The sequence below is a fragment of the Lycium ferocissimum genome, chromosome 8, assembly GCF_029784015.1.
Source record: "Lycium ferocissimum isolate CSIRO_LF1 chromosome 8, AGI_CSIRO_Lferr_CH_V1, whole genome shotgun sequence".
NCBI classification, from domain to species: Eukaryota; Viridiplantae; Streptophyta; class Magnoliopsida; order Solanales; family Solanaceae; genus Lycium; species Lycium ferocissimum.
The window spans coordinates 40,140,524-40,167,918 of NC_081349.1; the positions used below are offsets into that span (position 1 = coordinate 40,140,524).

The following is a 27,395-nucleotide window of genomic DNA, read 5'->3' on the forward strand; positions in this document are numbered from 1 at the left end:
TCTTTTCTTTCTTAATCTCCGTGGTCAATATATGTTCACATAAATTGAAACGTAACGGAGGAAATAGCAATTTTGATCCTTGAGTTATTACTTAATACCGAATAAGTTGACAAAATACTCGTGTTTAGTTGTAGGTATTTATTTTTCGTGACTCCAACTTAATTTCTTTGATACCATAAAGTAACCTATAGTTTTTTTTTTTTTTTTGGTGGATACATAGACGGCCTCCTAAATTAGTTCAAATATTTCACTCGAACATCTTACACCTAAGCTGAGCCTCTTTCCACCATGGACACTCTAATACGATTTTCACTGGATCACTTAAATACATTTCGCTGATGTGTAATTATACGTGTTTCAATTCAAACATAAAAATTGTTTTGAATCTAAGGACAAGTGTCAATAAGGAGAAAATATATATATATATATATATATATATATATATATATATATATATATATATATATATATATATATTTTAAAAACTTTTGTCTCTAATTCTACTCGTTTTCTTCACCATCACTATGGTGCATTTCATTTATGTTTGAATTATTTAATTCTTCAAAACTTTCTGCATACACAAAAGCTTATTGAAAGTATTTGTCGGATGAATCTTTAATCCCTCTACCAACATTTAAAGAATCTCACAAGAAATTTTCTTCTTGCTACTGTCACTGCTGATTTTAGCTTGTCTCACAACAATAACATTGTCACCCATATGGCTGCTAGCGGTGGAGGCAGAATTTTCACCTAGACAAGGGCGGATTTACCTTAGGTAAGCTAGGTGAAACTAATAAAGTTATTTTTCAGATTACTAGTGCATGGCATTACAAAACGACGGAAAGTGACATAATTATCTAAATATTGTATACAATACAATACAATACAATACAATACAATACGATACAATACAATACAATACGATACGATACAATACAAAACGAAACGATACAATACAATACGAAACGATGATACATTATCATCAGACGATACATAAAGGTTTGAAATATAATTGAATTTAAGTGACCTAACACAATCGGATTGATTCATCTTATTTTCTTAGGTGACAACTCCACCCTTTGAAAATAGTAGTTGAAAATTATTCAAAAAGAAAGGAAGTGGAGTACAAGCACCACTTAACTTAACAATCTAACAAACTTTTCAAAGTACTATAACCAAATTACATTATTTAATCAAATATACCATAAATATATTTTCAGGTCAACATATTTGACCTTTTTATTTATCTATTAGGCTATGGTATTTTATCCTGTCTGCATACCGGGAGGATCACATTTTCCTGGAGGTGCTGATCCCCTTGCTCTGGCTGGTGGCGTTATTCAAAAAAACATTGTATTGAAGCAGATGAAAAAATAAGAAGAAAAATAAATACTTTTAGACATATGAAGAGATGAGACCTTTGTTCTTGATATCTTCGGATGGGGTATCTTTTTCATCTCCTCCCTGTACTTTTGACGAAAAAAGAATCAATATCCGTCAATAATAAATGATATCAATATAATGATTATTAGTAATATAATGTAAAGGAAAGAAAAGAAATGAAAGGAAATTAAAAATCAAAATAAAGAAAAATTTGCAGAGAGCGATTTCATTTTTTTGTTTTTGTTTTTTTGTAACAATTGTAAATATTACCATTGACAACAATAAAAGCAAAAATACACCTAAGAGAAAAAGGGCAGCCCGGTGCACCAGGAGGTCACGGGTTCAAGCCGTGAAAACAGCCTCTTGCAGAAATGCAAGGTAAGGCTGCGTACAATAGACCCTTGTGGTCCGGCCCTTCCCCGGACCCTGCACCTAGCGGGAGCTTAGTGCACCGGGCTGCCCTTTACACCTAAGAGAGCACCTAATCCCACCTTAATCACCTTCTGTGAAGGGTGCCAAGAGAGTTAGGCCTCTAATCACACTAGTTCCACAGTAAGTATTGAACAGATTTCAAAATTTTGAGACATTATTAGATTTCATATGAGGATCACGAATTATTTTGTCACATCTAGCATGGACGATTACAGATATATTACTTATGAACATGTAATAAACAGAAAGAAAAATATACAAAAATAATAAATAAAAAATTCGAAGGAGAAATTAAGTTACCTCTTCATGTTCCACTTTTGGTTTTTCTTGTGCATCGTCTCCTGGAGGATAATATCATGATTAAAGTTACCAAAACATAATATTAATTTCTTTAGGATGATTCAAAAAAAAAAAAAAATTCCATGAAAAGAAGATGAAAAATTAAGAAGAAAATTACTTAGACATACGAAGAGATAATACCTATGGTCTTGATATCTTGGGATGGGGTCGCATTTTCAACTACTTTCACTTTTTCGTCTCCTCCCCGTAATTTTGAAGAAATAAAATCAATATACTTCAATAATCAAATAATATCTCCTCTGTCCAATTTTGAAATTTTTTACCAAAGTAAGCCATTATTTCAGCCAATTCACCAAAATAATATATTCTTTTGAAAATTTACAGAAGTATAATAAACGTATTCCGCAGTAACGTATTATGCATTATTTTATTCAAAAAATTCAACGGGCAAAAAAGTTAAAGGTTAACGGTGTTAAAAGGTAATTCGTTACTGTGAGTAACGTTTTATGATTAATACGTTACTGTGAGTAACGTTTTATGGTTAATTAATGGTTTCAATGTTCTACTGATTTGAGTTCTTTATTTTATCCTAGCTGATTTGAGTGCTTTATTTTATGGACTATATATCATTCACTAAGGTCTCTTAGAATACAACTTGATGGAAACCATTCTTAGCTGCCGTTTTGCTTTATATAAATTTAGTTCCAGCAAAGTGAATTGAGAGACGAAATTTAGCTGTTGTTTTGCTTCTAGAAGATGGAGTATTTTTTGTTAGCGAGTAGATATGAAAGATGGTTCTTTGCTTAATTTTCATATATGAAAAGATTTGTGATATATAAGCATTAATTACTAGTAGTTATTGTTGTAAACTTAAGACATTGTATCTTTAATTTCTTTTGGGTCTTAACCATCTTGCCCTTTAAAATGTATAAGAAAATGTTGAAAGGGAGAATTAACCAACACGCTCATATAATTTATTGTTGGTGTTGTTTTGAAATTGAAAAAGCTTGCTACTTTATTTAGCTAATCAATACTTTTTTTATAAGGCTAATCAATATTTTTTTAATCCTAATCAATTTTTTGAAGGCTAATCAGTATCTTTTTGTAAGACTAATCGATACTTTTTTTTAAGGGTAATCAATATTGTCGGTAAAGTTTTATAATTACATCAATCAGAAGGGTTCGTAATTTGAAGAATTCTTTGCAAGATTTAACTGCTCGTGTCTGGATTATGTAGAAACGTTACTGTCAGTTACGTTTTAGCCTGAAGTTGTAACTCTGAGTTACGACTTTAAGATCAATCAATGTCAGATTTTGTATTCTTTAGAGTCGTTACTCACAGTAACGTATTAACCATAAAACGTTACTCACAGTAACGAATTATCCTTTAACACCGTTAACCTTTAACTTTTTTGCCCGTTGAATTTTTTGAATAAAATAATGTCTAATACGTTACTGTGAAATACGTTTATTCTAGTTCTGTAAATTTTCAAAAAAATGTATTATTTTGGTGAATTGGCTGAAATAATAGCTTATTTTGATCAAAGAGTCTCCAATTTTGAATATCATGCTTGACTGAATATGAAATTAAAAAAAATTAAAGAAGACATGTGATATTTAAGCACATTGTATTACAATGTATCAAAACTATCATTTTAAATGAGTGATAAATAGTGTGATAAATAGGCGAGTTAGGTCAAAATTGAGCAAGTCAAAATAGGTTGAAAACAAACGAGTCATTATTCAACGTTGCCCGAAGATGACGGGGTGATGGACTAAACAATGAGTTATAACTCGACCCGCCCAACTTGACTCATCGTTTTTATAATTCCAAATTATACATTTCACGACTCCATTAATATAAGACAGACTTATAATATAAACAATATGGTGATTCAGATGCTCTATTTGTTAGACATCAATACCAAATGGGATCAAAAGTACATTTTCATAGGTTAAAATTAAGTATTTTCATGGATCAAGATTGAGCATTACCATGTGTCTACTAATTGGAGTGTTGATTTTTGATGGGTTAATTTGGGCTTAACTCAAATAATTCCATCTTTAAAATCACCGTTCAATATTAGCACTTTTGGTCCCTGAATTATTGGTTAATTGTTCTTTTAGTCGCTATGTTATTTGACTAGGCATATTAAACTTTCAATTAATTGAATTGTGCACTTTTAATTCCTTTACTTGTAAACATTCACAAAATTTATCATAATTATTTATCATTTCACCACTTAATTACTCACGTAATTAAGTTAGATTTGTCTTGTTACTTCATATTTGACGCTGATATAGTTTTATAAATACTCAAATATAACATATTTTCTACATGAAAGGACCAAAAACACACATCTTGATTAATTGAAGGTCAAGTATGTTAAGTCATATATCACAAGAACCAAAATCGAGATTTACCAATAACTTAAGGGGCAAAGTGCTCTATCCCTTAAAACCACTCTAGCTCAAATTTATTAAAACTTGATCGTGTGAGGCGGGCTACATGGGTTTGGATCAATTTTGTCGTCCATACTTGGGGATTGGGTCTCAGCAAGTCATGTCATTAAGAGTTAAATGAAAATGTCAAGATTAAATAGTTTTTCAAAAGAAAAGTGTCATTCTAAAAAGGAAAAAGCGTGAGATAGAGGGAGTTGGGGAAAAATATTTCCTCATGTAATGTCCTTCCTCTTTTCCTTCCATCTGCATTTTCTATTTTGAAGGTTGGGATAGTGTAATGAACAATTGAATAATAGAAGAAAAAATAAAAAACAAAAGTTATTAGATTTATATTGTAAAAATGAAATAAACTGGCAGAAAAATGTACAAAAATAATAAAAAATAAGTCGACGAACAAATTAATTAAGTTACCTCCTCATTTTCCACCTTTGGTTTTTCTTGGGCATCGTCCCCTGGAGGATAATATCATGATTAAAGTTACCAAAAATTCATTTTAACTTCTTTAATATGATTAAAAACAAAATTAAAAAAAAAAAATTCTTCCATACTAAAAGAAGATGAAATAAGCAGAAAATTACTTCGACATATGAAGAGATGATACCTTTGTTCTTGATATCTTGGGAGGGAGTCTCCATGGATTTTCTTGGTTTATTTCAATGGTTCAGAGATGAGCTTTATATACTCATCATTGATCATTACTGTCTTTTTCCTAAACTTATAATTACTTAAATTATAATATATTTATGTTTTTGGGTTTCTCACCCGGTGTCCCGTGTCCGCATTGGGAATTCGTGCCGTGTAGGGCTCATTCGGGGGAAGTGCTCCCTATCAAGGATTTATTTATACCCAGGACTCGAACCCGATACCTTTGATTAAGGGAGAAGCAGCCACATTCATTGCACCGCATCCTTTGGTGGTTTATTATTTAGATTATATAAATATATAAGTGTAAATATAATTATACATTATTAGTGAATTTTAATTTGTAATAGTTGGTTCGTTATCATATGTACCATATTACCAACTAATTTTTATTATAAAGATTTGGGATAACACTTTTAGTCCTTCAATAATTGGTAAATTCTATTTTTGATCCTTACGAGATGGTAAAACATGCATAACCTTCAATTAATAATAGTGTGCACCTTTGGTCTCTATGCTTCTGAATTTTCTCAAACTTAATGAATTATTTATTGTGAACTATTTAATTATACATGTGTTGTGTTAATTTGTATTGTCACTTCATATTTTGAGGATAATTAATTCTACAAATAATCTAAACTTATGATATTTCCTATATAATAGACTAAAACATACATTTGCATGAGTCAAAGGTTAAGATCCCGTTGATGTTGGTTGTAACTATTTAATAATCATTACATCTTTGATAAGCACTTTTAAGTGCTTAGATTAATAATAAGCAGCTACATATTTGGATGAAATTTACAGTTGGACTCCTTGAACAAAGGTGGCCACTACTAGTAAGGAGTTTCATAATATATAGTCGCATGCAGCAGCTAGTTAGTCTTATATCTTTGGTGATTATTGTTTTTATGATCACCAAGATATTTTTGGATGTACTAATTATTAATAAATATATGGTTTTACCACAACTTAAATACTAATATAGTTCTTGTGCAATATTTATCAGTTTCCAGTTAATGTAACATAACACATTTTCTAGATCCTGATCATATGAGTGTTCTGGTTTTCTTCTATGTTGGGGGTTCAACACGTTGAACTTTTATAGTTTCTACGATGGAATAGAACCACTCAAATTTTCACTTAATTTATTGTATCCGAGTCATTAGATTATTTTTTTCAATGAAAAAGTCACTCAGTGTTACTCTAAATATCGCAAAAAGTTAAAGAAGAGACATGCATGACGACTGTGCGGACATAATATTATTTCTATATAACTTACTTCGGCAAAATTGAGTGATTCTTTTTTGTTACAAAAAGTTGCTTAGTGACTTTTTGTGATATTTAGCAAAACTAAGTGTATTTTTCATCACAAAATAAAATTCAGTTACTTTGGTGCAACAAAGTAAATATTGAATGGCTATTTGTGAAATTAGGAAGATCGGTAAGACAAATTTCAATTACTAGCCTTCTTTGGTGTCAGTATCGCTACCACTACTGAAACAATTGAGCTCTACGTATCAAATACACCGAGTTCATGCATTTTATATGTGCGAAATTTTTTATCCGAAGCATCAGAAACATATATGATTTGTCGTTTTTTATCTTCCCCTCTTTTTCAAAGGCAAGGCAGATGAAAAAGAGAATAAAGGCGCACCCTTTATACGTTAGAACTCGACCTTATTAGGAAAATTAGTCAGAATTGACCAAGAACAAGTGAAACATGAAATAATAAGAAATTACTTATTGGATAAATGTGGTGTCGTTGAATAAGCCTCTGTCACTGTGATGCAAATCGTTTAAACCGATCGCTCCCCAAGGTTTCCCAACACTCCCAAACACGTGCACTCGTGGTTGGAAAATTGGGGTTCGCACAAAATTATTGTCCAAAAAACATCAGAAGAAGAATGTTGAAGAAGTAGTAGAGAGCCATTTCAAAGGCCCACTTCCTATATATGTGCCCAAGGCCAATCCCTTTTACTAGCTCATTAGAAGCCTAATAATGTAAAATTACAACAGGGAAGAAGAAAATTCTTTCCACAATCAATGAGGGCCGACATTTTGTCTTTCACATAAGACAAGAATAAATAAAAGAAAAGGAACACGCGGAATAAAGAGAGGAAAGATGACAATTTCTTTATTCTTTGCATTACTCAAAGGTTTATTTCCTAGTGACCTTGCTATTTCTATTTCTGTTTTATCATTTATTTTTAAATTTGTTTGTGGCTGTGCCTCTTTGCCTTTTTGGAACTTAGTTGTTCATTCAATGGCAAGAGAGGGAATAGAAAATTTTAGTAGCATAAAGGCCTGCCCAGGACGCTACGAATCGATCTCGTTTAACTTTAATGTAAAATGGACAAAATACTTCTCATCAAAGTAGCATCAGATTTTATCAAAAAGATGTTAAGTACGACATAGATCTGATAATGATCTGTCCCTGTCTATAAGCAGAAGTTCTAGCTGAATTTCAATTACAAAATTACTAGAGTATATAAACTTAGTTTAAATATCAAATCCATCAAATTTTAGAAGTAAAGCTTCTTTCTCATTCTTATCTATCTTCAATATATGGCTTTTTAAAATCCTCATTCTTCATGTACAACTTACGAAAAACATTGCCAGTTGTCCCAAAATCTTTTGAAAAATAGTTATTTTTTAGGTATTAACTATTAAAATCTAGTGATAAAATATACCCCTGTACTATTGAAAAAGGGTTAAATATACCCCTCGTTATACTTTGAGGCTAAATATACCCTTACCGTTATACTTTGGGTGCAAATATACCTTTCATTTTAACGGAGTACACGTGTCGTAATTCTATTGGTTTATTTTAACTATCTTCTAATAAATAAAAAATTTAATTAAAAGACCCATAACCCATACCCCTACCCATATCCTAAAAGTGAGGCAAGCTCCATCAACGGTGGCTGCCGATCAAGTGAGGCAAGCTTTTAGTTTGGGTCAATGAAAAGCTAGGCGGTGTGGACTCCGGTTCATTATGCGGGTCATTAATTTTACGCAGAAGCTCCTTTAAGTACTCGATTGCATCCCCTAAGACTGAAGCCCTGTCCATCTGTCAATATACAAAATCACAAATTTACAGCTTTGATATTAGGTAGTCAGGAAGACAAATTGGTAACACAAATACCAAGTCCAATGGTTGTTTGGAATTAAATCTCAAGTAAGACGCATATGTTAACTAGCAGGTAGTTAACTTTCGACTCTAACCCTTTGTACGTTATGCATAAACATAACTTCATTTTGAAAGGATTTGCATTAATACATTCAAGGTATTTTAATTACGTTCTGCATCTCGGCCCTATCAAAGATAACTTCCTATGTCTCGCTTCCTTAGAGCTCCAGTAAAATTGTTTCTGCATGGTAGTGCGAGATTCAAGGATTGGTGTTGGGTCTTTTTTTTTTTTTTTTTTTTTCATCGATTGGTGTTGGGTCTAATGAAGGTTTCAGTTTTCCATTCAATACAACTCTCAATTCTTGGATCCGACACCGCCGGCAGAGACTCCGTCTGAGATTCGGAGTTGGAATCTTTGCTCCAAAACGCCGGGCGACGGCGACAGAGTGGTGATCGGCAGCCACCACTGATGGAGCTTGCCTCACTTTTCGGATATGTATATGGGTATGGGTTATGGGTCTTCTAATTAAATTTTTTATTTATTAGGAGATAATTAAAATAAGCCAATAGAATTACGACACGTGTATTCTGTTAAAACGAAGGGTATATTTGTACTCAAAGTATAACGATAAGGGTATATTTGACCTCAAAGTATAACGAAGGGTATATTTAGCCCTTTTTCAATAGTACAGGGGTATATTTAGCCCTTTTCCGTATAAATTATCATGTAAATGAGACTTGAGTTGTAATTTAGTAAAAGTAGCGTCACAGTACTAGTACTGTACCACTTATCTATAGGGTATATGAGGTGTCGGTCCCACCAACGATCTGTCTATTTATTCTTCTTTCACTATTCATGGGCTCACTCCCACGTGGAAAAAGGAAGGGAAACAAATAAAAATTACAATATAAATAATCTTTTGAGAAAATCAATTTAAGTAGCGGATCATTATGTTGACACATATATTTTTGCTATAAAAGAACAAGATGAGATAATGGGCGTGTTTGGTATTGCTATTCCAAAATTTTTATTTTGGCGCTTTAGGAAAATTACTTTCTTAAAATCAGGGGAATGACTCTCCTGTGGAGTAGGGAAAACAAGTACGATAAGTTTATTCTACTCTAATTATCTCTTCCCCACTCACAATACTCACTCTCATCTGGCCCCCAATGCTCACCCTGCTCTCGCTTAGTGGTAGAGCAAGAATTTACTAATTAAGGAGAGTTAAAATATATAAAGAAGTTAACACGTTCAGGGGATTCAACATACATATGATATATACATAAAAGAAAATACTTATTATCAATACTTATTATTTACACGGTGTAATTTTTCAACGAAATGTTAATTGACACATCCTTAAACAAGGATGGCTCTGCCACAACTCTCATCCCCCACCCTCACCCTACCACCCCCTCACCCTATAGTGTTTGACAAGATTATATAAAATATTCTTCAAATAATATATTCTGTAACTAAACATCAGAAAATAAATAAACTAAATTACATAATATTTTCTTAGAGAGTACACACCTAATATATGACCTTTCGAAGTTGCAACCGACCCTTTTTCTTCTTGCATGCTTAAGGGTAGACTTTTTTTTTTTTTTTTCATAATTTACTGTTTGGAATATTTGAATAGAATTTATTCTAAAATCCAGCTAACTAAAGCAACGTCAATTATAGAGTTGGAGAGTTATCTTGATACCTCTTCACTATCTCTTTCCTCTTGGTACGGATAATATTATGGACTTCATGCAAATGCATGTTTGTGAAGATATTGCCAATATGTTTTATGGGACTGAAAAGAGAATAATGGATTTTAGTTCGAGAAGATATCTACCACAATTTCACTTGTAAAGACCAAAAAATGATATCTTTTTTTTTATTTTTTTTTATTTTTTAACAATCACTATAGCTTATACGTGATCATCCTTCTCTATTCATGATATTGTAATCTACTCTTTTATGGATCGGATCTTAAACGAATACACTTATTTTGACAATGCATAAGTGACATAAAACTCAAAAGATAAATGACCATAATTGCAGATAAGGAACAGTTTACAAGTTTTTGGAATAAAATCTATCTTTTTTGCCTCATTAAATATGATGTTGTATAATCAGAGAATATTTCAAAGGTAATCATTTTCTTAGTAAAGTTTGTGACCATCTCATTTAAAAGTTTAAATTGTTAGAAAAATACATATTTATTTTATTAATTACGTCTTTAACACGCTTCCTCATGTGTGCGGACTGGATTATTTGTCACAGGCAAAGCATGTGGAAATTATTTTAAAAAATGACCGTGTGGCTATGAGACTTGAATTCAGGACCTCAACCTACTTTCATACCATGATCAAATGTGTGATCATTAACTAAACATTTAAATTATTAGAGCAAGCATTTAGTAATTAATTATGTCTTCACACTCTTGTGTTATTTTTAGAACTAAAACGTGATATAACTAGCAAGATCTCCTTGAGGAGAATGGATTCTTTGACAAATATATAGCAAGGAATATTAATTTGCATGTCCACCGACTTGTCCTTTTTGTAATCCTTTACTATTTTGTCCCTTTTTCCATCAATTCCACCACTTTAAGCCTTATATATAGCCTTCTACAATTTCATGTTTCTCATAGCAAGTCAAGCCTCAAACATACAGATTTTCTCACAAATAGCCTTTACAAATTTCTTTTCTTTCAATTACACATCTTCACACACACACACACACACACAAACAAAAAAAAAAAAACCTTCAACTTGCAATAGTATATATATTAAAAAATCATATAATTTCTCTTGATCAAGGTCTAAATTAACATGGATATGGTGATGAAGTTGGGAGCAGAAAGTCCAGTGGTGATTTTCAGCAAAACTACTTGTTGCATTTCTCACAGCATTGAAACCCTAATTCGAGGTTTTGGAGCAAACCCTACCGTTTACGAGCTCGATAAAATTTCGAACGGAAAGGAAATGGAGAAGGCATTGATTGAATTACTAGGGTGTAAATCAAGTGTGCCAGCAGTGTTCATTGGAGAAGAGTTTATTGGTGGTTCAAATGAGATTATGAGTCTTAATGTTAGAAGCAAGCTCAAACATTTGCTTTTGAAGGCTAATGCTATTTGGATATAGAAATATAAGAGAGAAAGAAAAACTACTAACTAGCTACCAAGTTTAGACTCTTGCTTCATTGTAATTGTAGTAGTTACAAGTCCTTATAGTCGATGGTTGGTTTTATATATATCCCATATCCTATTTTGATGTACTAATAAAGATAAGAGTTCAGTATTTATATATACATATATAAAAATAACTCATAGATATATGTTTTATTTTTATCTCAGTTACTCCTATTATTGTTGCACTACTATTACATTTTCTATTGTAGATCTTGCAAAAATTATTCCACGCTCATGGTAAAAATTTATCTGCACCCGGTGTTTAATCCCCAATTCAAGAATACATCAAACATGCATTGTCTTAATATGCACTTTTATTGACTGTTCATGATGAAGGAGGATGGGTCTATAGAAGAAATGTTCACCAGATTCAGCAAAGTTATTGGCGAACTCAAAGCTTTGAGATGTCATGTTTTATTTTCATGGAAGCTGTTAATAGATAGTCCTGACGGCGCCACGATTTTCACTAAAGCTATTTGAAAAAGTAGACATATGAATAAGCTAATGAAATTCAACCTTTACATATATTATATAATTTACCTTATGTATATACTCCCTTAGCTCCGCCCTTAATGCGAACTATTGATTAATTAACTAAATGAGTCCTTATATCAACAACGTTCTTCATAGTCTGGGTTGTGTGTGTGGGTGTGTGTGGGGGGGGGGAGGGGGGTAGGCTTGAAGAGGTTAAGTTTCTAAAAATGGGATTATTTTTTTAAAAAATTATTAGCTACGACCTATTTACTGAAAATGTAGTGATTAAATTCATAGGTAATTCCACTTTTTAGCTACAGGGCTTTTTCAGTAATGCATTCAAGCTTTTTCAGTAACATATTCAAGATTTTACACAAACATTATCGACGTACTGTCACTATTCGTTTTGTAAAATGATTTCCAATATAAAACATGGATCATTTTAAGATTTTACTTTTTATCTCAAATTGATATTTGTTTAATTTTGTTTTTAAACGATCTCAGGGCATTCAATATATGCATATTATTTTTCAAAAAAAATATCTTAATTACACATACATATAAATCATATTTTTGTGAAGTGGTGTAAGAGAGAGACTTGTACCAACGCTCACCACATGAAACATATTATATTTATCTTTAGAATTTCTGAGGTCATAGTTGCATTTATTTATTCTAAAGCATCAACAGAATTATTTGTACTTTTTCCCCTTATTTTGTAAACACAAAAGGGGATGAGAAGAAAGTGTGCAATTTGCAGTGGAAAAATACTTTAAAAAGGCATAAAGGCATCGTTGAGAGTTGAGACGCTAGGATTCGACCTTGCTATTGCTACTTCATTTTTCTTTTGAATAAATCACTTGTCTTCATTTAACAAGCATCACAATGTAGGGATCTCATTTTCATTGGTTACCCAACTTTCGCTTATTGATGAGGGTTCGAATCCCCACGTTATAATTCCCTCCCCCATTCACTACTAAAAAAGGGGGCATTTTCGACCAAAAATTTTCGACCACAATTTTGGTCGGAAAAAAATCGACCACAGTTGGTCGAAATTTGCAGAATTTCATTTTTATTAAACTTTTTAAAGGTTTGGGTCGATTTTTTAATGGGAAAAGTGAATTTCGACCACATGTGGTCGAAATTAATTTTTGTATAAATAATAAATGGGAAAAAAATATTTTATACATAATTAAATTATATAAATATAAAACAATTAATTTTTTTTTAAAAAAAAAAACTAATTTCGACTACAAGTGGTCGAAATAATTAACTCAAATTTGGTCAAATCTGACTTAATTATCAGATAGATTTAGACCCCATCGGGTCACTTTTTTTTTTATTTTTCTCCTTCTCTTTCTCTCTCTTTCCTTCCTCCCTCCCTCTCCTCTCTAAGGATAATTTACCAAATTGATAACTAAGGGAAATTGGACAGTTTCGATTGTATAGTTAGACGGTGGCATAGAGACGATTGAGAGAAATTTGAACGGATAATCGAAGGTATTTAAAAAAAACCTAATTTTATCATTTACTCAAATTCTTCTTTTTATGGTTAATTACTTGCTTTTTTGTTAATTAATGTATTGCACTAGCACTAGCCGTAATGGGAGTATCTTTTTATGGTTAGTTATTTGCTTTTGAAGTATCTTTTTTTTTTTTTTTTTGGGGATCTTTCCAGTTAGGGATAGTGCTAAGGATAGGTGTAAAAGGAGGGAATTGAACTAGTTCTCAAGCATGTTATTAGTTGCATTACCTTCATTCTATATTTGGTTGGTTAAAAAAAGAAGAACAAGAAGAAGAACATATAATGGTTGTTGATGAATTATATACTTCTTTGGACCTTATTGGTGATGATAGGTAGATATTTAGTAGTACTAGCTTGTAGTTGCAAGATGGGGTATGGATTAAAGAAGTAATTTTGAATCATACAATTAAAAATCTACATTTTGGTGACATGAACTTTTGTTTCTATAGTGGTAATTCTTGGATGCTAGTTTTTTTGTGAAAATAGTTTGGTAAGTGTTACCACTATGCATCCAAATTATTGCCAGTGATATATTGAAGCAAATATCGGTACATACAGATTTTGCAATTTGAAAAACAAAAAAGAAAAGTACTATACGAGATTTTGCAGTTTGAAAAACAAAAAGAAAAGTACTATTATATATAAATCTCTCTCTCTCTCTTGTTTGAGGTTCTTTGGTAGCACAATGTTGATAGCACAATGTTGATGGAATCATGTGTGGTTCTAATAATTCAAATGAGAAAAATTTAACTTTAATTTTGTAAGGATGCTTTGGAGACTTTTGTTTTGTGGGATTGGTACAGCGAGAATTAAATTAAGCTGCAAAATCACTTAGCCTCTCAATTATCAAGATTAAGATCATCCAACAAAAGCTGGAAAAAATATCATTATTTCATAATTGTACGTAGTCCATGAATATTAGGATGGTCAACTTGATCTTCTAATTTGTTACGGAAAATATCATTTTTGGAATTTGTTTTGGTTCATTTTTTGGACTATTTTTGTTCAGATTTTTTGGTCCGTTTTCGATCATTTTTTGACTGTTTTTGTTCATTTTTGATAGTTGTGTTTTGTTTTTTGTGAGTTTTCGTTTAGGTTTTGTTTAAGTTTTTTAATCAAGTTTTTTATTCATGTTTTTGCTTAGTTTTGGCATGGAGACTTCGTAGTTTGAGTAATAGTAAATTCGCATTTGAAATTGAGTAAGTTGTTAATACATAGGTGGTTAGTATGTAGTTATTAATGGAAGTTAAAAAGATTTAGGTGGTTTGTAGGAATTAGTTTCTTATAGTCATGTTCAAAGATCTATTGAAGTCATTGCGTCCGGTGGCGAATTGGAGGAAGAAAAGATTGGAAGGTATCATGACTAAGGAAGATTCCAAGAATTTAGTTGCAAGTGCAACATTCTCTATTGAAAATTTTAACCATAAAGGGAAGGGGAAGTTAAGAATGCAAAGTAAATTAGGGAAGTTAAGAATGCAAAGTAAATTAAGTACTATTTGGAAGAAGTGTGAAGGTCAATAGAGATAGTCTATTGGCTTTCAGTGCTGATTTGCACAAGTCTTGAATTATTTAGCCTTTCATCATAATGTATATTGTTGTGGCTGTTGAGAGAGGGAAAACTGTTTTTCCCATTCTCGTAGTTTCTATTTGATATACTTTAGTTAGATGCTCTTGTGAAAAGGGATTATATACTTGTATGTATCCAATCGAAAATCTAGCAAAGGTTTATAGAATTTTCATATTTTCATATCTGCTAACTATCTCATATTGATGGTATTTAATGGCTAAATATCTCATGATGATAAGAAATCATCCACTTCCATCCATCAGCTCTCCTTTTTATCACACCAGTAGCCACGAAAAACCAGATCTGTCCATTATTTCCAAAATTGAATCCGGTATCTTCAAGGCAAATATGCACCCAATCCTTTCATAAGTGAGTTGGATCAATGATACACAAATTTCCACCTCTAACACCAGTCACTCGCATGTAGCAAATACATTAGTGAAAGGTACCTTCTTATATATTATTTCACCATGACAGGATCCATGGGAAGAAGCCTTGAATAAGCCTTCTTTGAAAGTTGACCAGCATAATTGTTTGAGCAGATTTAATTTGCTTTGAACACCTCGACACACCACACACGCACACACACACACACACACACACACACACACACACACATATATATATATATATATATATATATAAAAGAAAGATTGTTGGTTTCTTATTTGCTATTGTTTGTTAATTGCAAGTTAAATGGATTATTAAGAGTTCAATTCAATGAGAGGAGTTAGTCCACATCAGTTTAATTCTGTGGCATGTAATTTAAGATTTGAGTCCTGCTGGCTGAATTAATTATAGAGATTGTTAGAAATTCAAGTGCTGCTATTTCAAAAGAATGGCATTCTTTGGTGAATGCAAGTAGTTGAAAAAGGTGCATGTTTTGGTTTATCGTAGCTTTTTGTATTTGACCTTTGGACATAGGAATTTCTTTTTATCTTGCTTATTGCTTAGAAAATAAATTGTATGCATTTAGTTTGCCTTGGAGGTTTTGTGAATTTGTTTATTCTTAGTATTTTCGGATTACTTGTTCAACCGGGGATGCGGGTCATGTTAGCATAAAACATAGAGGTTGAATTCGGACACCAAACTAGCTCTGTCATTGTATGGCGGCAAAGATTTTTTACACGTAATCATGAAATAGGTCTTATATATTTCGCTGTCCTTGGAATATACGGTATTGAATGTGCTAGTGCAAGTTATGTTAATTGAATTCAAGTTTGCTAGTTTCAGTGGATAATGTAGACTAAATTAGTATTTCCTATCACGTCTTGGTCTCTTCTATTGATCTTTCTTTTTGCTTTAAGTGTGTTTGTGGTTGCTTTCCTTTTAAAACATGTTTAAGTCTCCTACAAATAAAACACGGATCATGACCAGTCAAGAAGATCTTAAGATGTGCTTAAGACGCTTTAGATCTGTCCTTGGAACCTGTTTTTAGTTGCTGCTATATATGAACATTAGCACTTGGACCCTTTGCTGATTTTTATTTGCTGATTTTGTTGGTGTTGTAACAGGTGTTTTATCCACCTCTTGAAAAAGAATTGGGTGAATTGATCACATTCAGCTGTTTCTGAACAAGCTATGGCAACAACCACTGCACCTACGATATAGTATCATTCACGGGATTATCAACATTTTTTTCCTACAATGCAATTTCTTGTTACCGTTGTTTTCCGCATTAACACCTTGTGTTAAGATTAGCTGTCGACCATTCCCTTATCATTCATGTGCTTCTTTCCTTTGTATATTATGGATATGTATATTATGTTTAAGGGTTTGAATGTAGTTTTAATTCGAATTAGAAGTACTTTTAACTTTAACATGTTTAAGTGTTTGAATGTAATTTATGATGTTTAAGTGTGTGAATGTAGTTTATGATGTTTAAGTGTTTGAATTTGATTGTTTATAAGTGTTTGAATGGACAATGTTTAAGTGTTCAAGTGTTTGAACATTGTTTAGGGTTGTTGTGTTGCTTTGTTGATGAAATGGATGGCTGTTTAGGTTGATGAATTTGGTTATTTGGAAATTGGTAGGCGGGCTGCCAAAAGCAGGCAAATGCTGGAAAAAAAAAAATATTCCAGATTTTCGACCACATGTGGTCGAAATTTAGCAATATTGTTACTAGATTTCGACCACATGTGGTCGAAAATTAGCAATATTGTTGCTAGATTTCGACCACATGTGGTCGAAAATCTGGGCCCAATTTACAATTTCGACCACATGTGGTCGAAAATCTGAAATATTTTTCTTTTTATATTTAAATTTAAATAATGTTTTCGACCACATGTAGTCGAAAAAGTTAAATTTAATTTAATATAAAAATAATTTTTTCGACCACATGTGGTCGAAAATAGTTTTTTCCCTTAATTTCGATAGAATGTGATTTCGACCACGTGTGGTCGAAAAAAAATTTCGACCTACCTGTTAGCGACCTACGTGTGTGGTCGAAAAATTGGTCGAAATAAAGGCTTTTTCGACCTCGTGTGGTCGAAATTTTTGGTCGAAAATCACTGTTTTTTTAGTGGTGATTTCCCTTTCCCCTAATTCCCATGTAATAAAAACAATTTAAAAAAAAAAAAAAAAAAAAAAGCATCACAATAAATATGCTACTATCATTTAAGCATAAGATAATGTTAAAGTAGCTGACCATCTCATTTTAACAAGCTATTACAGAAAATATACTTTTATTTATTTAATTATAATTTTTCTCATGTGCGGCTTTGATTTTTTTTCATGGGTTAGGCACGTGGATTTTTTTTATTTTTTTTTTAATAATTGGTGGCGGCGAAACTCTAACCCACGACCTCTACCTACTCGGATATTATATTGAAGTATGCGACCATCTCATCTGAAAAACTTAAATTAATAGAGAAAAAGCATACTTTTTTTCTTTTTTCTTTTTTTTTGGTAAATAAACAATTTTATTAACCAAAGTGAACTTTGAAGTACCGGTGAAAATTCTGAGTACGGGACAAATAGCCCCAATACATCAGCATACTACTTCTCTACTTGTTACTCACCTACTCACTACTCACAGAACAAAGACAGGGCCACAATGAACTACCACAATACATCATCAGCTAGTTAAAAAATAACACCATATCTCTCTAGTTAGGATAGCAGTTATGCCTCTTTAACCATCTTGCTAATCTTGCCTGACAATTTCCTCTAGAATGAACCTCTTTGGATAATCAACTTGACAATTCTGTCCACTGGTTGTTGTTGTTGTTGTTGAAACACTCTCATGTTCCTTTCCCTCCACAGATGGTAAAGAGTTGCAGCAAGTAAGATTCTGTAAATTTCAGCTTTAGCACTTCTCCCTTTAGTATATGCAGTGGCCCATGTTAGTTCTATTCCCGGCTCCTAGGCATCCTAGCAAGTGCAAACCATATACTTACTTTTATTCATTTAATATGTACATCTAGGAAGGATTGATATATCTGCTATGCCCAATGAAGGTTTGTGTCTTTTTCTTAATTTGTAAGTTTAACTTTTATACATTGAAAATGTAAAATTTTCTTAGACTGTCAGACTGCATGCCAAAGGTTTATCAATTTCTAAGTTGATTAGTTACCTTCTCATCTTCAAATTGTACCTCCTTTTGGCACCTGCTCAAATTAAGTCAGATGATAGACAATAGTTTTGAATATATTTTAGATTATGTGGTAGTGATAAGGTGCAAGGCTCTTGTATATAGAACTAGTTATAAAATCGCCGTGTTGTGCACGAACCCAAATACAGGTGAAAATGTTGAATTGATAATATAAAAGAACCCTTTTTTTAAAAAAAAAAAAAAAAATCTCGTATGGTGGCGCAACCTTTTATAACACCAATAAGGGATTACAAAGAGTAAGGGGACAATGAGTCCAACCCTAAATTACAGAACAAGTTGGAGAATAAATTATCTAAATCACAACTTTACAAGTTCTGCATAACATATACAAAGGGTCCAATGTGTTAAGGCAAAACAAAAAAGCTTCCAGAATCAACTGGACCCCAATTTATACAAAAATATTCCTCCTTTGTTTATGCCTTAGCGATGCCATCTGAATGAGGTCCAATTTATAAGGCCCAATAGTTGTGGAGGGGAGATTAGTGTGTGAGTAAATCAACAACTCTTCATTAATAATGATCCATTTGGCTAGTGCATCTGCGACTTGATTAGCTTCCCGATAGCAATGTTGAACCTAGCAGCTAATGTTCCTTGTAATGTTTTGAATTTGCAAAATGATATCTTTCATCTGCCAAGGAACATTATAGATGCCTTTTATTATTTCTATCAAAATCATAGAGTCACATTCAAGAATAATTTTATCGTGCCCATTAAGAAAACACCATTCCAGTCCAACCAAGGCTGCTTTGGCTTGCCCATAATACTTGAATTGGGACCAAAAGTAGAAGCAAAAGCCATAACTAAATTGCCTTTGTGATCTCTGCATATGCCTTCAGTTCCAGCCCTTCCATTAGAGTCTCTGCTTCCATCAATGTTGATTTTCAAATAATTCTCAGGAGGGTTGTATCATTTAACAATAGTACATTCAACCTTGGGGATTAGAAGCATGATTTGTTGACAGATCTCTTCCCATTTGATATTCCAATTCCTATTTGTTTTGGCTTTGGAAATTACCCATTTCAAGTGATTAAGAATCTGGAAAAAAACACCTTTAGCATAACATTTCTTGCCTCCATAAATAACTAAGCACCTGACTTTCCATATCTCCCAACAAATTATTACAGGAGTAATTTGTAAAATAGTATGATCAAGAAAGTTTTTTGGCCTGATAGTCCACCATTTTTGAAACATACTTCTGTTGGGAATATCCTCCCAGGAAATTCCAAGGGGATTCCCAAAAAAATTCCAAATATATTTAGCAATAGTACACCGATGAAAGTATGATGGAGGGTATTTTCGAGTGTGTGATTTTCAAATCATTTAGCTAATATTTGCATATTATAGGTACTCCTACATTATATATATATATATATATATATAAATAAGAGCAAACTTATGGACTTTTGTAGTCCTCACAAGAATTTTCAATTTTTTTTTAAACTTTTTAATTAATTACCTTTAGGTCCTAATCTTATTTATTTAAGTTAATTTTTTTTTTTAAGGTCTACTTTTCAAAAGCTATGAACCTCCTACCTCATTTTTCATGTTCTTTGATTTTCTGTTTGGTGCTCGATATCTGCATTTGAGCCCAATTAATTCAGATAGTTCGCACTGTATCGCGCCCAATCGGGGGAAGCGCTCCCTCCAAAGATTTTTTTCATATCCATGTTCGAACCTGTTATATCCCGTATTTCGTACATTGGGACAATCCGAGTTAACTATGAAAAGTTAAGGACAAGACTATTCCGGGATACGAAGTCGAGACTTTTAACCACGATTTTGTTTTAAGACATAAGTTGCTCGTGATCTTGTTGGCATGGAATATTAAGAAAATTTTGGGGTCAAAAATGAATTAATGAAAGTTGTTAATTCATGAACAAAAGGGAGCCATGTGGCCGGCCACATGTGGTGTGGGCCAAGGGCCACATGGATGTTCAATATAAGAGCATAAAAGATGACTAATTAGTCATCTTTTCCATTTCCCACACTTAGAAAAATCAAGAAGCTTGGAGAACAAAAGCTTGAGACCATTCGGCCATGGAGAGAAAAAATTGAAGACCAAAAATAGCCATCAAAAAATTATTTTCTTCTAGCAAACCCACTAATTGAAGGGTCCTTGTTAACGTGGAGTTGTTGTTTGAGTCAACAAACCGCTCGTTTTCATCCTTGCCAACCTTAGCTAAGTTGAAGAACCAAGTGAAGAAGGTAAGGTTTAATCTTCATTTTTATATGTTATGCATGGTTTGTGTATGTTGTGAAGCGTGGAAATGAATCAAATTCATGAAAGTGTGGAGTTGATGTTGTGGCCGTATGTATTGTGTTGGAGCCGTGTATATGTAATGTGTGTGGGAGTGATGAATTGATTCTATTTAGCATGTTGGTTGTTGTAGTGTGTTGAAAGGGATGGAAATCACGAAACTTGTGTGTGGTGTGGTGGCCGAATATGGGTCATCTTGTATGCCAAGAATGAATTAATTTTATTTAGCGTTTTGGTTGTTGTTGTCGTGTGGATTCTATGTTGATAACGGAAGTTTAATGATTCAAATTGAAGTTGAAAGTGTCGTGGGCTGTTTTAGTGGCCAATGTGATCCTTATGTAGTTTTTGTACTTATGAAAATAATATGGTTAACGTGTGGATTGTTGGTGTAATTGATGAATTTAGAAGAAGGAAAGGTGTTGTTGTTGTTGCTCTCGGGTTTGGGTTGGTTTCGGGTGAAATGATATTTTGTTTAGGTTGTTTGAAATATTGTGCGGGTTGTTTAAAGTGTTCTTGAAACTTGTTTGAATGGGTTCGGATTAGGTGATATTTGGCACAAATATCATGTTTTGTGTCATTTTACATCCTACTCTTATGACTTTTGTCGCTTAATCTATGATGAAATTGTCGTATTTGAACTTTGAATTGATTATATTTCATATGTATGGTGTTGTTGATGAAGACAAACGATGGAAAACGGGCTAAAAGTGATTGATTTTGGAGCATATGATGATTAAACGTTGTGTGACGAGTCGAAGACTTAAGTTTGGATGAATTAAAAGGAAAAAAAATTGTGAAGGTCCGCTTTTTTCTTTTGCGGAAGAAAGCGTAAACCGGACTATGTTATCCTTCCGCGTCGCGAAGGATTCTTAAGTCCCGGAGAACATTGTGCTTTTCTTCCGGATCCTTAAATGGTCAAGCTACTGGTCGGTTTATGTCTTTGATATGATTGGACGACTAGGATTTGGTCTCCTATATTTTATTTTTACCCTAGACTATATATAGACGTTTTTATGTTCTTTGACGTGTCTTTGGGATTATTTCAAAGACTTGTAAGCCACCGTTCTCTTTTCTCTCTCTAGGTTTATTTTATTTTTCATCTTTTTCGCCTAGGTTATTCATGAATTCTTTTGTCTATGATCGAATCATGATATATATATATATAACTTCTTATGTTCTAGGGTTGTGGCGAAAGACTTGAAAGTTGGTTTGATGAAAATTATTATCTATTGATTTTTCATATTTTGGGTTGCTTATTTATTCTTGATCTTAATTGTTTGATTATACATGGACCAATAGTTAGGTAACTTGTATTTAGTTGCGCGAATTGAACTTGAGAAAGGGAATTCACGTACGTAATAAGAATAAATAGAGTGTGTTCGATTTAATCGATTCGGCTCTCGGGATAGAGATATACCCTTTAGCCTACTTAGTTGAATACGGAGAAATAAATGCGTTTTATCTTTTCCAAATCAAATAAATCTATAAGAAATAGGCGTTATAGTAACATCTTACGAGGCTTGTGAGTAGTTCGAGAGAATATCATAAAGCATAATTAACCGTCAACTAGTAACCCGGAGGAAATAAGATAGGTGAAATTGTCTACGAAGATGTTGGATTGTCACGCGGCATGACCCTAGATCTTTCTCTCGTCGATAATTCTTACAATATTTGTCAAGATATTCCCGGATCCAAATCAAACACATCCTTTTTGAAACATTTGTTTACTTTTCGGTAAGTTGTAAGTTTAGTTCGTACAAACATACGGACCCTTTTCACTTTCTAGAATAGTTTCATCCGAATTTGAATTAGCTTAACGGTAGAATCTAAGTCTCTGTGGGATCGATATACGGACTTCAAAAACATATTACTTGTACGACCACGTATACTTGCGTGTGCGTTTGGGAAGTTTGCATATTGAACGTATAAAGCATTGATGTTGATTTGAATGTGATAGTTGGATTGAATATAATGAAATGTTGAAGTATGTAGAAAGAGTTACAAATGTTAGAATGCATTTTGAATTGATTATTGATGTTGTTAATATGGTTGTTGGTGTTGTTGTTGATGATTTTGGTCGAGTTGAATTCTAAGGGGTTGTTGAGTTTATAGGGGAAATCTTTATCGGAATTTCCGTAGACAAAGTGCTAGTTTGGGACTTGGAATCCTAAGTATCTATAGCTAATGTTTGGTATATAATGTTGTTGTTATAGATCGTGGGCGGACGAGACTTAAGTTTGGACTAGCTTAGGAAGCGGACGAGGTATCGAAGCTCCCCTTTCTTTCTTTTGGCATGTCCTAGTTGTAATTAGGCTATGATACGAGCCTCGAGGTAACTCCATTCTTAAGTGAGACATGTTTATGATCCATATTTGTTTCTTAATGTTGGCATCCTTAATATGGTCAAGCTATGGTCTTTATGTCTTTGATATGATTGGATTTAAAATGTTGTATAAACGGTTTGTTCTAAAGGATCTTATGTCTAAAAATGTCCGTAACTTTCATAGACGACAACGGATTGCTTTGATTTGCTCGTAACATTGATTCTATAACGTATGAATGACTTTAATTTTCATGGGTGGGCCCGGATTGGTTTGATGTATATCCGTGGTAAACAAGATTCCGAGGTTTTCCGTTGTATAGTCCTAATGACTTTTTATGAAAGAACTTAACATGTTTATCGTTTTACTCTCGAGCGTCGATTACTTACTTATCCATTGAGAAACGTAATGATGATTTATGTGCACATGGTTTCTCACTCACTTTGCTTTGTTCATCATAAATGCAAGCTCAATATGTCTTTCACCGAGTCCGGGCCGGGACACACCTATTCGTGCACACTACCTTCCCATGCATTATTTCATGAACTATATATATATATATATATATATATATATATATATATATGATGATGTGATGATATGGGGATGGTGGCTTGGGATGCAAAAATATGATGATTCCATTCACCGAGTTTTACACTGAGGGCCGGGACACGCTATATGTACATGTATATGATGACTTTACTCACCGAGTCCCTCACTAGGGGGACGGGACACGTTATGTATATGCATATGTATATGATGATTATTTACTTATGTTTATGACATGGACATGCATGATTTGTGTTTCAAAGGTAAGCGAACTTGTGACTTTTAACCCCAAATTCCTTAACCGTCCATCATGTTCCGATACTCCTTACTTCCGAAAAATATGTCCATAACTCGTTTACCGTATTCCATGCTTTACATGCTCGGTACATATTCCGTACCGACCCCCTTTCTTCGGGGCCGCGTTTCATGCCGCGGTACGGATACACGATTTGGTGATCCGCGCGGCTTAGGATTCTGTTCGGTGACTTGGAGTGCTCCCTCGTTCGGAGCCCATATTTTGGTACACTCTTTTGTTGTATATGTGTATGTTTATTCAGGGGTACGGCGGGGCCCTATCCCGTCATATGATTCCATGTTACTCTTAGAGGTACGTAGACATGTGTGTGGGTTGTGGGTAGTCCTTGTACGATTGTGTTTGTGTTTGAATGTTCCCGGAGCTATATGTACGATATGTATATATGTATACGCGACGCCGTGCTTTTCTGTATGTTTAAGTTCCTATTATGTTTGCTATGGCATGATTATAGTGGACAGATGTGTACGAGTGCCCAGCTCGGGCGCTAGTCACGGCCTACGGGGTTGGGTCGTGACAGAAGTGGTATCAGAGCGGTTCATCCTCGGAATGTCTACAGACCGTGTCTAGTAGAGTCTTGTTTATCGGTGTGTTGTGCACCACATCTATAAACAGGAGGCTACAGGACATTTAGGACGTTATCTTTCCTTCTGATCTTAGATCGTGCGATAGAGCTGTCTTATCAGGATGACTCCTCCCTAACGACTTGCTATGTTTTCAGCGATGCCTCCGAGGAAGGCCACAGCTGCCCAGAAGGGCAAGTCTACGGCGGGGGAGACCAGCCAAGCCGGAGAGTTACTAGGGCCCGTGCGCCGGGCTGTGCACTCGAGGTTGTGCCCCGACAACCCGGCCGCTACACCGCTAGTATCGGAGGGACTTGGAGCGGCAGTGCCGGTCGGGTCGGGCGGCTCCACCGCCAACTCTCGAGGTTCCAGTACCCCAGCCTCCAGCTCCCCAGCCAGGGGCGGAGGACGGGGCTATGCGAGATGCGGTCCAGTTATTGACCGAGGTTGATGGCGGCCCGGGTTCACGAGGCACGGATCGGGGGTGATCATGCGGACGGACATGACGGTCGGAGGGCCGTGATTTCCCGACTTGTGGTCCCCCGAGTTTTCGGGTCAAAGCCCGCGGAGGATCCTCGGGAGTTTATTAGACGGATGCGGCGTACGTTGCGGCTCATTAAGGCTTCGAGGCGAGTACGTCGAGTTGGCGTCATATCGGTTGTATGATGTAGAGGCTAATTGGTATGAGTCGTGGAGGCGTCGAGCGAGGATGCTCCTCCAGCAGTGTGGGACGAGTTTGTGGGGGCCTTTCTTTGCCACTTTTTGCCTCCGGAGATGAGGCGGGCCAGAGTTGACAGATTCCTACGTACGAGGCGAGAATGGGGAGTGTTCGAGACGGTTTAGAGTTTGACTCCTTGGCCGGATATGCACCCGCTCGGTAGGCGATATGGTGACCGGATGCCGGTATGTGATGGGGTTGGATCATTACTTGGTTGACAGTTGTTTGGTGATGGCGGCGCGATCGGGGATGGATATTGCACGGGTACGAGCACATGCCCGGGGTATGGAGGATAGACACGAGAGGGCGTCGGCCGACGGAGACTATGACGGGGGCCGGCCGAGAGGGCTAGATCGACTAGTTATTCGGGGAGTCCGAGGCGGCGGCCTCGGCGGTATGGTAGATATTCTTCTCGGCCTAGCCAGGTACACCCCCACGGTTCACGGATAGGAGACCGGATAGTACGGGGTATTCGGGAGCCGGTCAGAGCTCCAGGGTTTCAGGTTCACAGGTGCATGGGAGTTCGAGTCAGTCGAGGCCATCTATGCCTCAGTGCCCTCAGTGCGGCAGGCGCCATCCGGGGGAGTGCCGTTATGTTACAGGTGCTTGTTTTGCTTGCGGCCGTCAAGGCCATATCATGAGGGAGTGTCCGTATGGGGGTAGCCCAGGTGGTGCAGCCCAGCCTACTGGGTCGATTCGGTTCGTCTTCGCATGTAGCCATGCGCCCTACGGGCAAGGTACGCCGACACCAGCGGGCCGCGGTAGGGGTCGTGGCGGAGTCCCCGGTTCTAGCGGTCCTTCGAACCGCATCTATGCTTTGGCGAGTAGACAGGATCGGGAGGCGTCACCAGATGCAGCTACAGGTATATGAATCCTTATTGGAATTTATATTTTTATATGTGTGTTTGCTGTATAAGTGTTATTTAATAGCGGTAAGCAGAAATTCAAAGGCCGATAGCCAAGTATTTATAAGTCACGGTGAATACGGTGTGTTCCCTATCATTGCGGACCTGGAAGTCTAGGATGGAAAGCAGTCGGACCCATAGGTGAAAAGTGAATATTTAGGATTGAAAAAGGGCTAAAATAGTAATTGTGCTATGGGAGCGCTCGGAAATCTGTTAAGACTTCAATTTACTCCGGACTATGTGATGGAGGTCGTGCGGTGAGGTAGACGCGATCATACTAGTATTAAGGTATCGTATTTCGCCGGAGTTCCAAGGTTAAGCGTCTTTGGGGTGAGAGAAATTTCAGGATGGGTGACCCCGGGAAGTTTACTAAAAATCCTATAAAGTCACCTACAGGAGAGCCAAATGGGAAGCTAGAGTAGTCTAAGGGAAACTAGAATATATAGAGTGGGCGGAAGCCTTAAGAGGTCGCGTAGGTCGAGGCGGACTAAATCGGTGAAGAGAAAAAAAGGTGCGTTATAGCTGTAGAATTAGGGTGAGTTTGAATAGCGTTTGGGAATATTTTGTAAGCAAGGTAGTAGTAATTATGTTTATATAGGTATGCATATGATATCCCGTATATGGCTATGTCAGCAGCTATGTGTAGTCCGGCAGTCAACGTAGCGGTATATGGAAGGCATAAATCGGACAGGGTGACGCAGTTCAAGTGAAAAGAAAAATGAATGGCACAAAGGTTACAGGGCAAGCTGATGCTGTTTTCGCTACGGGTTAAGCTTGGGAAGTACTAACACAACGATATTTGGAAAAGAAAAAAAGTGCCGCCTAATTGAGATTGGGGAATGCGGACACAGGGCAAATATAATCAGGTAATAATATAAGTACACCCCTAAAGGGGGGAAGCGGGCACGAGAAATGCAAGCGCCAGACAGAGACATTGTGAAAGGTAACACTGCTGTCTTTGAATTAGAGGCTAAGATGAGATATACTTCATACAAGTCGTATAAGAGTAGTATATTACCCATGAATAAGTATATGCTAGGGATAAGACCAAG

The 27,395-nt window shown here is 35.1% G+C and overlaps 2 protein-coding genes and 1 long non-coding RNA gene across 4 annotated transcripts in view; 1 reads left to right on the plus strand and 2 right to left on the minus strand.

Annotated features, from left to right (window-relative positions):
* Positions 1 to 1,012: 1,012 nt before the first annotated feature.
* The window catches only part of LOC132068445 (systemin-like), a 43,435-nt gene continuing 17,052 nt past the window's right edge, over positions 1,013 to 27,395 (minus strand). Inside the window, exons 6-7 of one of the 2 annotated variants that reach the window (XM_059462034.1) lie at positions 2,116 to 2,156; positions 1,381 to 1,464 (exon numbers count right to left, since the gene is read on the minus strand). In XM_059462034.1, coding sequence (XP_059318017.1) covers positions 1,396 to 1,464; positions 2,116 to 2,156 — 110 coding nt within the window. In that variant the 3' untranslated portion in view covers positions 1,381 to 1,395. Of the gene's footprint in view, positions 1,327 to 1,380; positions 1,465 to 2,115; positions 2,157 to 27,395 lie in introns of those variants that run through there. The other variant, XM_059462033.1, reaches the window with a different exon arrangement.
* Positions 4,567 to 5,663, minus strand: LOC132068446 (uncharacterized). Its single transcript, XR_009417396.1, has 3 exons — positions 5,180 to 5,663; positions 4,990 to 5,030; positions 4,567 to 4,821 (listed from the first exon to the last, which is right to left on the minus strand). It is a non-coding gene; the product is annotated as an uncharacterized LOC132068446 (long non-coding RNA).
* On the plus strand, positions 11,174 to 11,491 carry LOC132066932 (monothiol glutaredoxin-S1-like). The gene has a single exon (XM_059460118.1). The coding sequence runs from the start codon at positions 11,180 to 11,182 to the stop codon at positions 11,489 to 11,491; it is 312 nt and encodes a 103-aa protein (XP_059316101.1). The 5' UTR covers positions 11,174 to 11,179.